This window comes from Narcine bancroftii, chromosome 4, assembly GCF_036971445.1.
Source record: "Narcine bancroftii isolate sNarBan1 chromosome 4, sNarBan1.hap1, whole genome shotgun sequence".
Classification (NCBI taxonomy): domain Eukaryota; kingdom Metazoa; phylum Chordata; class Chondrichthyes; order Torpediniformes; family Narcinidae; genus Narcine; species Narcine bancroftii.
In genome coordinates this window covers 73,062,996-73,076,746 of record NC_091472.1, presented here as the reverse complement: position 1 = coordinate 73,076,746, position 13,751 = coordinate 73,062,996, and the positions used below count along the sequence as shown (strand labels likewise).

The 13,751-nt window shown below is 40.2% G+C and overlaps 1 protein-coding gene across 4 annotated transcripts in view; it reads left to right on the top strand.

The window, feature by feature from the left end:
• Positions 1–13,751, top strand: part of tfb1m (transcription factor B1, mitochondrial) — a 92,877-nt gene that overhangs the window by 26,884 nt on the left and 52,242 nt on the right. For all 4 annotated transcript variants that reach the window (XM_069931614.1, XM_069931615.1, XM_069931616.1 and 1 more), the window contains exon 4: positions 3,154–3,262. In XM_069931614.1, coding sequence (XP_069787715.1) covers positions 3,154–3,262 — 109 coding nt within the window. The remainder of the gene's footprint in view (positions 1–3,153; positions 3,263–13,751) is intronic.

The following is a 13,751-nucleotide window of genomic DNA, read 5'->3' as shown; positions in this document are numbered from 1 at the left end:
CATTCAAACCAGTTGAAAAATAAGCATACAGACATATGGACCCATTAGATTTCTTCACCACCACGATGGGTGCAGCCATGATGAATAGTTGACCGGTTCAATCATTCCTTCATGTTGCAGCCGTTCCAATTCATGGTCCACTTCTTGCAGTGCTGCGTATGGGACAGGTCGGTTTCACATTTGGCAAAGGACAAAATTATGCCTTTGTTTTAGTGCATCGACTGGGGTCTTCGGAAAATACCTGTGCATGGCATTGCTTCAACTCTATCAGCAAATCTTGTGCTGTATTTGCCGCTATTAGGATATGTGCCACTTCCAACTTTTGACAAATATTAAGTGGATTGTCAAGTAGGTTCAACCTTTCGATCCAGTCAAGGTCCATGAGATCGAGGTTAGGACATTTTACCAAATAACATGATCCATTCCCTTCTGTGCCGTTAAAGCAGATGGAACAGTCAACTGAACCTAACAACTCCAGGATCCCCCCCACAGAAGTGTTCCGTGCCGTGTTTTCGGTTGGAGTCACCTCCGGCTGACCAATCTGTTTCCACGTATTCTTTGATATTAGGGTTATATCAGACCTTGTATCAATTTGTCGCCTCACTGGAATGCCGCTAATGTGCACCTTCGTGTATTTCCTGCATTTAGCGGTTGCCACCTTAAAAGCTAAACTAACTTAATGGGTGTTTTCCCTCTGCAGCATTTACTGCAACACTGCCATCTATACGGGCAGTCATGAGTGTAGTGTCACTCATTGCAGTTCCAACAGGCGCTGGACAGTTTGGCTGGCGGGTCACACTTTTATTTGGTTTAGCAGGGTCTGCTGACTTGACTGTCTGGTCACCGCTTGAAGATGAGTGTGCCGCTTTCACCAATTTGCTGTCGTATTTCAAATTAATTAAGTGTTGGCATTCAGCGAATAATTTTCGAATGGTCATGACAGGTTCCTGTGTTCAATCTTTGCCAGCAACTGTCTTCTGAGGTCTACATCTTGGCGTGACTGCATTCCTGCTACAAAAACTAGACACGATCCCTTCCAGGGATCATCACTGGTCTTCAGTCAGCGTAGAGAGTTTAAACCGCTCGCACTGTCGATTTACCCTACTCACGTATGCCACGAAACCTTCAGTATCTCTCTTCGTCATTTTTAAACAGTGATACCGAATGTTGAGCAGTGATATATTTGTTCACCGAATATTTCTGCCATTAACTCAAGTTTTTCCCTGAAACTGAGCTCCTGGGGAAGTTTTGGCAGAATGAAGCTTATGAAGCACTCGTATTCTCGAGTGCCAAACTTCCTCAACAACAGCCTAATCTTCCACACCTCACTGAATTTGGAAAAGTCTGCTGAAAACAAGTCTTCATACTTTCTATACCAAGTCTCAAAAGTGCATGACTCTGAGACATTATTAAACTTATTAATATAGTTCATTAATACATCTGCAGAATTTGTTTTAAGTGCAGGCTCACCTTCCTCCACGATTAAAGCTCTCATGGACATTTTTGCTGCTAGCTGGTCCATTAATTTTAATTGTATGAGCTCAAAACTCTCTTGCTGCTGTTTGAGCACGGCCTTGAGCTGTTCCATTGTCACTGACATTTATTGTTAAATTCAATTATCCAAGGTCCTCGTCGCCAAAATATGTTGTAACCGTGGCCAGAAATGTTAAATGAGGAACTGAACTCCCACTCTTCATTACCCAGAGTAATAAAATGACAGACACAGAGGTTTCCCTTAACCCTGTGCTCTTTACTACGATTCTCAAGACATAGACTATTTACATAAAATGGCGTAAACTATTTATAGTATTTACACAAGCTTTTGACTTCAAGTCACAAGGCAATCTCGTGAATCCTTTAGTTAATGGATGGCTCCCATAACAACACCCATTCCAGGTGACTGTGGATCACTCTGATTAGGACTGTGCTAATGATACCACGGTAGTGGGTTGTATAAAAGGGGGCGATGAGTCAGTATATTGGAGGGAGATTGAAAACTTGGTTGAATCTTGTACTAACATCAACCTCACACTCAGTGTCAGCAAAATCAAGGAACTGATTGTGGACTTCAGGAGGGGAAGAGCAGAGGTGTAGATTCCAGTGATCATTGGGGGATCATAAGTGGAGAGTGAAACCAAATTTAAATTTCAGGGAGTCACTTTCGCGAGACCTTTCCTGGACTCAATGTACGAATGTCATCATGAAAAAAAAACACTACTTTCTCAGAGGTTTGCGGAGATTTGATATGACATTGAAATCCTTGGCAAACCTCTATAGATGTTTAGTAGAAAGTGTCCTGATTGTTTGCATCATAGCCTAGCATGTAGACACCAATATCTCTGAGCAGAAAGTCCTGCAAAAGATAGTGGATGCAGTTCAGTACATTACAGGCAAACTCTCCCACCATCGAGAAAAATACATGGAATGATACTGCTGGAGAGCAGCAGCAGTCGACAAGGATCCACACCACTAGGACATGCTCTGTTCTTGCTGCTGCTATCAGGGAAGAGGTATAGGTGCCTCAAGGCTTGTACCACCAGATTCAGAAACAGTTGCTACCCCTCCACCATCAGACTCCGAAACAACAAACAACTAAATCAGAGACTGATTTAAAGACTTTACATGTTATTTATTATTGAATATTTATTTTCTGCATTTCAGTTTGTTTGCACCCCTTATTGTTTACATTTCTCTCTTTTGTATTGGTATCTTGACTACAGTTTTCTTTGCACTACCGATAGGTAGAAATTCTGCCTGGCTCGCAGGAAAAAGAATCTCAGGGTTGTATGTGATGTCATCTGTATACTTTGTCAATAAATTTGAACTTTGACCCTTACCAGATTCTATATCTCCATTCTGCATTCTAACTCATTATTTCCAGTTATTCTATTGACAATAGTGATGTTGTCAGTGAATTTGTAAATTGATTTGGAGATGAACTTGATTATGCAGTCATGGGTATGCAGGGAATAGAGTTCTAAGCACACAGCCTGGTGGTGTCCCTATGTTGATGTTCACTATTGCTGATACATACTGATTGGGTCTGCTGATGAAGTATTGAAGTAAGAATGCCAGTTTCTGTATTTGTTACAGAAATTATTTTGAAATATATTGATAAAAGATAGTTTAAGCAGAATAATTTTGTTCATTTAGTTGCTGGCCGAAGCAGCACCTGGGAAAATGCGCATCGTTCATGGAGACATTCTAACGTATAATATGGAAAGAGCTTTTCCAAAAGAATTTCAAAAGGAATGGGAAAGTGGTAAGTTTTGCAAGGCAATAGATTGAGCATTTTCCTCTCAGTCCTGTAATTTGTACCACTTGATGAAAGAATGTCAGAGAAAATTCTGGATGCTGACTGGCTGCAGTTTATTTAATTGATGTCTTGCTGCTGTTGAGTTATTTAATTTTTCATAGTTATTGGCTTGCGAATTATGCAATTTTCCTATTCTATTTCATTTTCATATTTTATGTTCATATTGTAGTGCAATTTTTAATTTTAGTTTGCAATAGATATCAGGAAATTTATGCATTAGCCTTGTCCAATAATTTTTAATCCTGTGGCCCTCTTTAAAATTGCAGCATTTAGTTTGTTCTCCCTGTCCCCATGTTGAATTTCATTCCTATTCAATTAATTTGTATTTGTATTGTTTGCTTCTTTTTCATGTTATTCTGTAAAAAAAAAAATTGGCGATCGTGCTCAGTACACCAGGTTCCAAGTATATAGATAAGATGTTCCCATCTTAACACTGACATAACCTTCCTTTCAGTGTAAATGCTACCTCTTTAATCAATGAGCTTCTCTTTTTCAAGAAAATGTGTTTTGTTCCTCTGTTATTTTAATCTAACATCAGATTGGGTGAAGACATAGAGCTATCATTCTGCTATTAATGTAATGTATCAAGTTTCATTATGGATTATTTATTCAAGCAGCAATTTTTGACTTGATTTGAGTGAGAATGGGCCAACCCTGATATATTAGTCTGATAACAGCAATGTCTGCAGTGTTTATCCTTTCTCCTTGAAAATACTTGCCTCATAATAGTGACATTTCATCCATTTAACATAATAGAGAAGCTGCAATCAATCATTGAGTTATTTAATCCAAGACAAATTGTTTTAGCTCCATGATGGAAATGTGGATTTGAATTTAAATATGATGCCATCTTGAGGCCAAGCCCAGAGTTTGAACAAGCTTTGAAATGAAATGAGACAAATCAAACCAAGCAAAGTTATGTAGAAAGGCATGTTATAAGCTATTTAAAATGAAAGTATATTGAAATTTTTGAAATTGAAGATGTCAAATTCTTTTTTGTCAAATTGGTACAGACATGCAATGACAGCTATTGATGTAATTATGTTTCAAGGTTCCTTAAATACACAACATTTGTTTATTTTTGCTTGCCCTGTAAAAGCACACAAAGAGCACACTGGACTAGTGCTCTGACCAAGAAGAAAGAAGAGAAGCAAAAGAGAGTCCCCTCAGAGACATCAAGTGTGTCCATAGGTCCCACCACTTTCTCTGATGCCACCATCTGCTCCAGACCTGTAAATTCTGTAGCCATGTGGCCTCCTGGCTATTCCAGGCATGAGTCACCCTCTTCAATCCCTGGTTCTGGGCCTCTGATATGATTATGAAACTGTCAGTGCCTGAGGTCCTTAGGGAGCCCTGCGAGTCAATAGCACCCATGAATCCTGGTACCCATGAGCCTGTCTTCTGCGCCCACACCTCCTTCCTCACCACCATTTGGGGCCTCAAACAGTTCTTCCAAGTGAAGCAAGACTTCACATGAATTTGCAGGGATCATCTACTGTATTTGGCTCCCATTGTGGCCTTTTGTACGTCGGAGGGACTAGATGCAAACTGGGAGATCGCGTGGATCTTCCAGTGGCAACTCATTTCAATTCCTTACCCTATTCCCTTGCCAACATATTTGTCCACCGTTTCATGCACTGCCAGACTGAACCACTTGCAATTTGGAGTAATGGCACCTCTTATACTGTCTGGTTACCCTCCTACTTGATGGTATTAACATCGACCTCCAGTTTCCATTAACCCCACCCCTACCATCCGTGTCTCCTTTCCTCTAGCTGTCTTGCTCTTCTTTTCCTTCTGTCTCCTTTCACAGAGCCAAAAAATACACTACTCTCCCTATCAATTCTCCTCTTTCCTCTCCTATCCTCTTATAATATTCAATTAATACTTTTTGTCTGTTGGACTGTACTCCTCCCCCTCCCATTTTTCTCTTTTGACCAATTTTTTAATAAAGGCCTGTTGTCAGCTTTTTACTTACATGTTGAGAAAGTGCTCAGGCCTGAACCTTCTGTAATATATCTTTACCTCCTCTGGATGCTGCAAGACCTGCTGAGTTCCTGCAGCATTTCTGTATTTTTACCATAATCATAGCATCTGCAGATTTAAAAAAAAAACTTTATAATTTTTTTAAACCACAATAATAATTACATTACATTTAGTTCAAAATTATTTCAAAATAACATATATGTATATATCATCCCATATCCCCAACCCACCCTCCCATCCCCCACCCCTAAAAGAAAAGAAAAAGAAAATCCCGAGAATGCCAAGAAAATAAATCATTTATACAATAAAATCTATTGGAGGTTACCAAGAAGTGAGGGTTCAGAGAGCCAATCAGACATGCAAACCAACATTTTGTAAATATGGGCTCCATATTTCCCAAAAAACATGATATTTATCTTGCAGATTATATAATTTTCTCTAATGGTATACAACTATGAAATTCTGCATGCCATCTTTCCATGCTTAAATCCATTTCTGACTTCCATGATAATGCTATACATTTCCTAGAAACTGCTAAAGCAATTAACACAAATTCAATTTGATAAACATTTAATTTTAATTTTGGCCTTACACCCTTAAAATTACTTGTTAAAATAACATCGGATCTTGTGGGAATTTGATCCCTGTAATTTGTTCCAAAAAATTACTTACCCCTAACCAAAATTGTCTAACTTTAGGACATTGCCAAATAGAATGTAAAAAAAAGTTCCAATCTCATATCTACACTTAAAACATAAATCTAATATGGCAGGATTTAATCTACTTAATTTTTGTGGAGTCAAATATAATTGATGTAAACAATTATATTGAACTAACTTGTATCTTACATTTATAAGTTTAGTCATATTATTCTTACACGACTCCATCCAATCCATTTCATTTATTTGTGTATTTAAATTTATTTCCCATTTAATCTTGATTTAGGCACACCAATTTTTGGGGCCTTAGTTTGAATTAAGTTATACATTACTGAAATAAATGTAGTGTTACAAATCAGTAATTCTAATTCACTTTGATTAGGTAATGTCAAAGTAGGACCTCTTTTGCTAGATAAAAAAGCTTTAACTTGATAGTAACAAAATAAAGTGTTGCTAGGTACATTAAATGTTTCCCTCATTCTTTCAAATGTTCTAAATCTCCCATCCTCAAAACAATATTCAATCCTCTTAATACCCTTCCATCTCCAAATCCTCAAAAATTGGTTATCCATTGAAAAAAGGATTAAGCCTATTTTGACATAGAGGCATCTTCCAAGATATTGAACCTTTCATACCAATTTCATTATCAATATTGTTCCACAACTCAATCATATGTTTCAAAGTAGCTGATTCCCTACTTCCAAATAGCAATTTAGAATTTCATTTATAAATAAAATCCTGGGAATTCCTATCCCCTATTACATTAAATTCAATAGAAGCCCAAGCTGGAATATTATCTAAACAATGATTTATAAATCTCAATTCAGCTGCTTTATAATAATTCTTAAAATGAGGAAGACATAAACGCCCTAATTCATAGTTTCAAGTTAGCATCTGCAAATTTTCGTGTCTTTCTCCAGCAGTTTGCAGAGGGCTTTGGCCACTGCTGTAATCTCCTACTCTGACAGGTCCTCTCTCAGACATCTCTTTCTCAGTGGGGAGGAGTGTTCTGCCCTGGTGCCCTGCGGCGACCTGCTGCTCCCCCAGCGCCTTCAACTATTGTGATCTTGGCTGCTGATTATGGGTGATGCCATCTTGGGCACAGACCTCTGTAGGTTCTCTGATGAAAAGAATGTTGCAGCTCCTTTCTACGGGTGGTTTTAAGCCTGTATGGGGCTGTTCGTCATGAAGACTGGGCAAGAGGTCCCAGTGGAGGAACGCTGAAAGATGAGTCTCCACTCCTGGGTCTGCACCAGTGGCTGATTTCAGAGTTATTGTAAAGTCAACCTGTAGAGGACTCCATTCTGGGCAGAAGTAATGTTGATATTTGTTCATTCAAGTTCATATTTTTTTTTACTACATTTTCATTGACAAAAGTAGCCTTTCATTATTGGTGAAATAAATGGGGTTTCAAAATTTGAAATTTTTTTAAGCTAAGGATTATTATGAAACAAAGCAAAAATATTTTGTACTCATGATGGTTGTTTTCCTAAAACATATGACTCCAAAAGGAGAGAATAATTTATAGAGTGAAACACAAACGTTTGCAGACTCTGATTGTAGTAAAAACACAAAAATGCTGGAGGAACTCAACAGATCACACCGTGTCCAGAGGAGGTAAAGATTTTTTAAATCAAAAATAATTTATTGTGAATAAATAATTTACAAAAAGAACCCTGTTCAAAGTCTCTTCACACCCTTAGTGTCATGTCTATACCTTTCCATCACTGTACATTGTTACATTCATTTTCTATTTAGCAGCTTTGCCACCTTGTCAGTACTTCCTCCCTCTGTTGTTAGAGGGGCTTCCACTCAGTCTCAATCCCTCAATGACCAGTAACGGAAGGACTTTCAACTGTGGTGTTATCCCACACCACCCTCACATTGGCTGCGCAAAGTCTTATTTTGTCTCTGAGCATGAACTTGTGCAGCATGGATTGTGGCACTCTGCAGCATTCTCTCACCGACATTGCTGTATGCTGAAAGACTAACAAGTTTCAGGCAGACTAAAGGATATCTTTCACCAAGTTGATGGTCTTTCAGCAGTTCCGCATGTCTGTGTCTGTTTGCACCTCTGGGAACAGTCCGTAAATCAAGAGTCCTCTGTCATGCTGCTGCTGGGGATGAACCGTAACAACAATCCTTGCATCTATCTCCATACACAATTAGCAAATCTGCATTCTGCAAAGAGGTGAGCGGTTATCTCCACTCCACTGCAGTCATCTCGTGGACAACATGCATTGTGGGTTACTATTGTTCAGGAAGGCTCTGACTGGAAGGGCACCCCCGACCACAAGCCAGGCCGAATCATGTGCCTGATTGTGAACACTGGCGATGAGGCATTCCACCAGGTGACCTGGACGGACTGCTCATGGAACCACTCTACCGTGTCCATCAAGTCCTATCTCTCAGTTTCTGCAGTATGTTCATGCTGTCCATTGCATGATGGACATTTGTCAAAGGTGTTTGTCAGGGAAAACCTTTTCACAAAGGTTAGATGGTGTGGCAAAATCCAGCTTTCTGGGACATTGTGCCGCAATGGGGTCAGGCCTGTGCTTCGCAACACTAGGGACAGGTAGAACCTCAGCACATAGCGCACATGGTGACCTCATATTTTGGTTCCACGCACAGCCAGATATAACCACGCACAAAGGTGGTCATCAGGATTGAGGGCTATGTTGGGTGCTCCCTTGCTTGCATTGCCTGTTGACTTGTACATGTCGTTCTTTCGGACCCTTTCCATCTTGGATCCCCATGTGAATCGGAAGACTGCTCTGGTGTCCACTAGGGTGGAGGTGCAATAGATGGGCCACACCTACAGCAGTACGAGAGCATCTTGTACGAGATGAGTAAGTTTTTTCATATTGTTGAGAGGGAGCACGACGCCCACACACCCACTTTCTGGTGGACCTTTGTGATCTGCTCCAACCAATTTTTGTTGCACATCTCGGCCCCTTCAAACTAGGTTCCCAACACCTTCAGGTAGTCAGATCTGTCTGCTAAAGTGATGGTGAACCAGTTGGGCCAGCTACCTTACTCTGGTTCATCCTGGTGCCTGATGCAGACTCAAACTGGCAGCCTGTGAACTGGTCTGTGTCTGAACAGAAGATGGCGACGTTGTCTGCGTATAGGAAGGCTTTGACCTGATGCTTTCATTCTTGGCAGTGTCACACCTCTCAGGCTCTTGTCCTTTCTGATGGATTCAGCAAATAAGACTGGAGTGAGCATTCAACCCTGCTTTGGAGACTTGATGGGCAAGCTATCTGTTTCCTACCCATTGATTTGAATTGCACTATGTATATCTGTGTAGAGCTGTTTAATTTCGGATTCACTCCTGAAAGTCCATTTTGAAGAGCACATCAATCTTTTACAAAAGCCTTCTCCTGGTCTGAGCTGACCAGGAGGTATTCACCCCCATGTCCTGCGTGTAGGTGATGGTATCTCTGAGCAGTGTGAGACTGTCAGAGATTTTCCTGCCCTGATCATTACAGGTTTGGTCTGGTTGGATCACCTGTCCCAGGACCGACTTGACTCGATTGACAATTACTTTGGACAGGATCTTGTAGTCAACGTTTAACAATGATATTAGTCTCCAATTCTTGATATCCTGCTCCTCCCCCCCACCCTTCTGTTTGAAGATGTGGGTGATGATGTCCTTCCTCATGGAGTCAGACATGCTTCTGTCAGGAGCATAGCATTGTATACTTCCATCAGGTCCAAGCCCACCCAGTCCCAAAGAGCTGCATTCAACTCACCCGGTAACCAGTCTCTTTCAGGTTTTTTACTCGACCCAAAGGAATGAAGCTCCCCCAGGGTAATTAGCTGGTCCAGACTCTCTCATTGCTGTCGTTTACCCTCATTATAGAGGACAGGAAGTTCTAGGAGGCTGTTCTATCTGTAGCCTTAGTGTTGTACAGATGGCATAAAGCATTGATGATCCTTTGTATGTCTGTCTGTGAGGATGTGTCTGAATTGTTTTTACTTAAGGCTGTTGATCACAGAACACCCTCCATGTACCTTTTGTAAGAAGTGTGAGCATGTGTCATCCTACTCCACTGTGTATATTCTGGATTGGAAGATGATCCTGGAGGACTCCGAGGCAAATAGCATGTCTTACAGGCTCATCAACTCTCGAAGTTCCTCTCACATCCACTCCTCTCAACTGCAGAAAGAGGAGTTCCTGTCGATCAAACTGAAGTTGCCTCATTTACCTCTGCCTTATCTTGGTCTCCAAACATGTTTGAGGATAAGAAACCTCTTGATGTCCTCCTTGGTTGCTTCCCACCAATTCACTGGGAAGTCAAAGCAGGATTTCACAGTTCTCCAACCAGCATAGTCCTCCTTTTGTTCTTCTACGTTCTCTTGGGTCAACAACTTCACATTCAGCTTCCATGTTCCTTTGCCTGCCTTCTTATCTTCCTTCAGGTGTTAGGAAGTGTGAAGGTGGCAGTGGTCAGAGAAAAACACTGGCATGACATTGGTGGTTATGACCATGATGGTCTTTGATTTGAAGAGAAAGTTTATCTGAGACCAGGTTGATGCATCCAATCTTGACCAGGTGGGCATCGGCTATACTCCATCTACATGATTGTTGAAGGTGCCGCACAACTGGGTACCCTTTACAGTTTCCATCAGGAATCTGGAGAAGCTGTACAGCACCACCAGATCATCCAGCTGCATCGATAATGCAAGTTGAAGTCACTGGCCAGAATTACCACCCAGTATTTCTCCAGCAACAACGGGAGCTGCTGGAAGACGGCCAGCCTCTCGCTCTGCACAGGTGAGGTATACACATTGATCATCTGGAGCGGGGTGTCGCCATACATTAGATCTACCAGGACGACAGGGCACAACAAGGGCAACTACCACCCTGTGGCACTGACCTCTGCCATTATAAAATGCTTCAAGCGTCTGTTGATGGACCACATCAATGTACACCTCCCAGAAATGTTGGACCCATTTCAATTTGCCTATAGAAGAAACAATTCAATGCCTTATCTCTCCACTCCATCCTGACCCACCTGGAGAACAAGACCTTATATGCCAGGCTGCTGTTTATCAACTTCACTTATTGTTTAATACAATCATTCCCCAGAGGCTGGTGGAGAAGCTGTCCTCACTGGGACTCAATACTCATCTATCTGGATTGTGGACTTTCTCATGGGAAGACTACAGTCTGTCCAGGTCCATATCATAACGTCTAGCACTATCATGCTGAACATTGGTGCACCTCAGCCTGATCCTGTTCATGTTGGTAACTCACGATTGCATCAACAGATCTAGCTCCAACAGAGTCATCAAGTTCGCAAATGACACAACAGTAGAGTCCCGCTGCAGAGAAGAGGTGGAAAATTTCATGAGATGTGAGAATAACAATCTGAGTCTCAACATGGACAATATGAAGGAGATGGTCGTGGACTTCAGGGTGACCAGGAACTAACACCCTCCAGTACACATCAATAACTCTGTAGTGGAGATGTAGAGAGCTCCAGGTTCATTGAAGTCTATTTGAAGAAGTGACATCATGGATACACAATGTCTCCTCATTTGTCAGGAAGGCGAAACAGCGATGGTACTTCCTGAAAAGACTGAAGCAGACAAGGCTACTCCCCACCATCATGTAAACCTTCTACAGGAGCTCTATCGAGAGCGTCATGGTCGGCTGCATCACAGTGTGGTTTGGTTGCTGTAGTGAATTAGATCTGAGGTCAATCATAGGACCTTAAGAGTGGCAGAGAGTATCACTGGGATCTCCCTCCCTGCCATCAATATGATCTACTGGGATCATGAAGAGGCATGCAAAAACGTTGAGGACCTCTCCCACCCCACACATAGCATCTTTCATCTACTCCCATTGGGAAAGAGATAGAGGAGTGATATCAGAGGCACCCCTACCAGGCTGAGAAACAGCTTTTTCCTGCAGGCAATGAGAATGCTGAACTGCTCATACTAACCAGCCGAGACTCTAATATTTACTAAACAATATTTATTTATTGTTTTACATGTATATTTGTTCTGAGTATGTATTGCTGTCTGTATGTGCCTTGTATCTGGTTGTGTGTCTGCATGTTTTGCACTGGCGATTGGAGAACGCTGTTTTGACGGGTTGTACTTTTGCAATCCAATGATAAGAACCTTGAACTTGAAGGAGATGTCCCTTATCCACCACCTCCTTAACATTGGTGATTACAAAGTTGCATTCCCGCAGCAAGGTATTTTTCTCAAATTACATGTAATTTTCTCTAAAGATATACAGGTTTGCATTCCATCTTCCCATACCTAAATGTGAATCCAATTTCCAAGTCACTGCGATACATTTCCTTCCTACTGCTAATGCAATTTTAACCTGTAACTTGTTCTAAAAAGTTCCTTAAATCCATCTAAAAAGGTCTTACCTTGAGTGCAGGAAAGTACCCATCTCCTAACCATACCTGAAACATCAGTTAGACAATCTGATTTCTTTCTATTCAATTTTTGTGGCGTCAAATATAACTGATAAAAAATATATTGAATTAATCTACATCTTACATTAATAGTATTTGTCATACTGTAGCACTAGTTCTACAGATTTGAAACAAATTGATTCAATTAAAGAACTGATGGAGAATATTCAAACTAATTATACTACTGCTCAGGATCATGTGGCTCAAAAATTGGATTTTGGAAGAAATATAAAAATTGTGGGACTCAAAGAAGGGGATGAAGGAGATGATATCATCCAATTTTTGCAACAATGGATCCCACAAAGTCTTGGAGTCAAAGAATTTCAGGGAGATATTGAGCTAGAAGGAACACGTCGAGTTTTAAGACCTCGACCACAACCAGATCAAAAGCCGCAACCAATACTGGTTAAATTCTTTTGTTATCAAGTAAGAGAGAAGATTTTGGAACTAGGAAATACAAGGACCTTTAGAATATAATGGAAATTAGATCTTTTTCTATCCAGATACGAGTTTTGAATTGTTGAAGAAAAGGAATGCACTGTGGGGAAAAAAAGTGGCACTTTTGTTTTAATATATCTAGCCACCTTGAAGGTTTTTGTTCCAGGAAGCCAAAACAAGTTCTTTGTTGAACCAAAGAAGGCTAAACAGTATGCTGACTCTTTGCCAGATCTTCCTCATGAAGAGGAAATGAGTACTGAGCAGCAGAATGCAATTTGAAGGACATTTTGAACAGTGCTCTTATTATCAGTTAAAGACATATTTAAGAGAAAATTTAGGTCCAGATTTGTAATTACCTGAACAAAGTTAAATGGAACAATTAATCACAGATATAAATGTTAAAAAGTTTTTCAATTATGTATACAATATTGCAAAAAGCAATGTATAAACCAGGAGTTCATAAGTCAAGACAAAGATGGGAGAAAGATTTAAAAATAAATATTCAAGAGAAAAGTTGATTAGAACTTTTTCAGGATAGTATGACTGATACAATTAATGTCCGATGTAGAATGGTGCAATATCAGTTTTTAGATCAACTATACCTTACTCCACAGAAATTAAATGGATTAAATTCTAATTTTTCAGTTGCAATAAAGAAATAGGTATTTTTCTACACTCTATGTGGGAATGTTCAAAATTAAGACCCTTTTGGACAGAACTGGGTTATTTTTTGGAAAGAGTTTCAAAAGATAAATTTCTTCAAGATTAATTTTTTTTTTAAACTTGGAAATATTTTTGACACAGAATTGAAATTAAATAAATATCAAAAAGATTTTGCTAAAGTAGCCCTAGTGCTAGCTAGAAAATGTGTGGCAGTAAACTGAAATAGGTAGCCGATCTACATGGAGC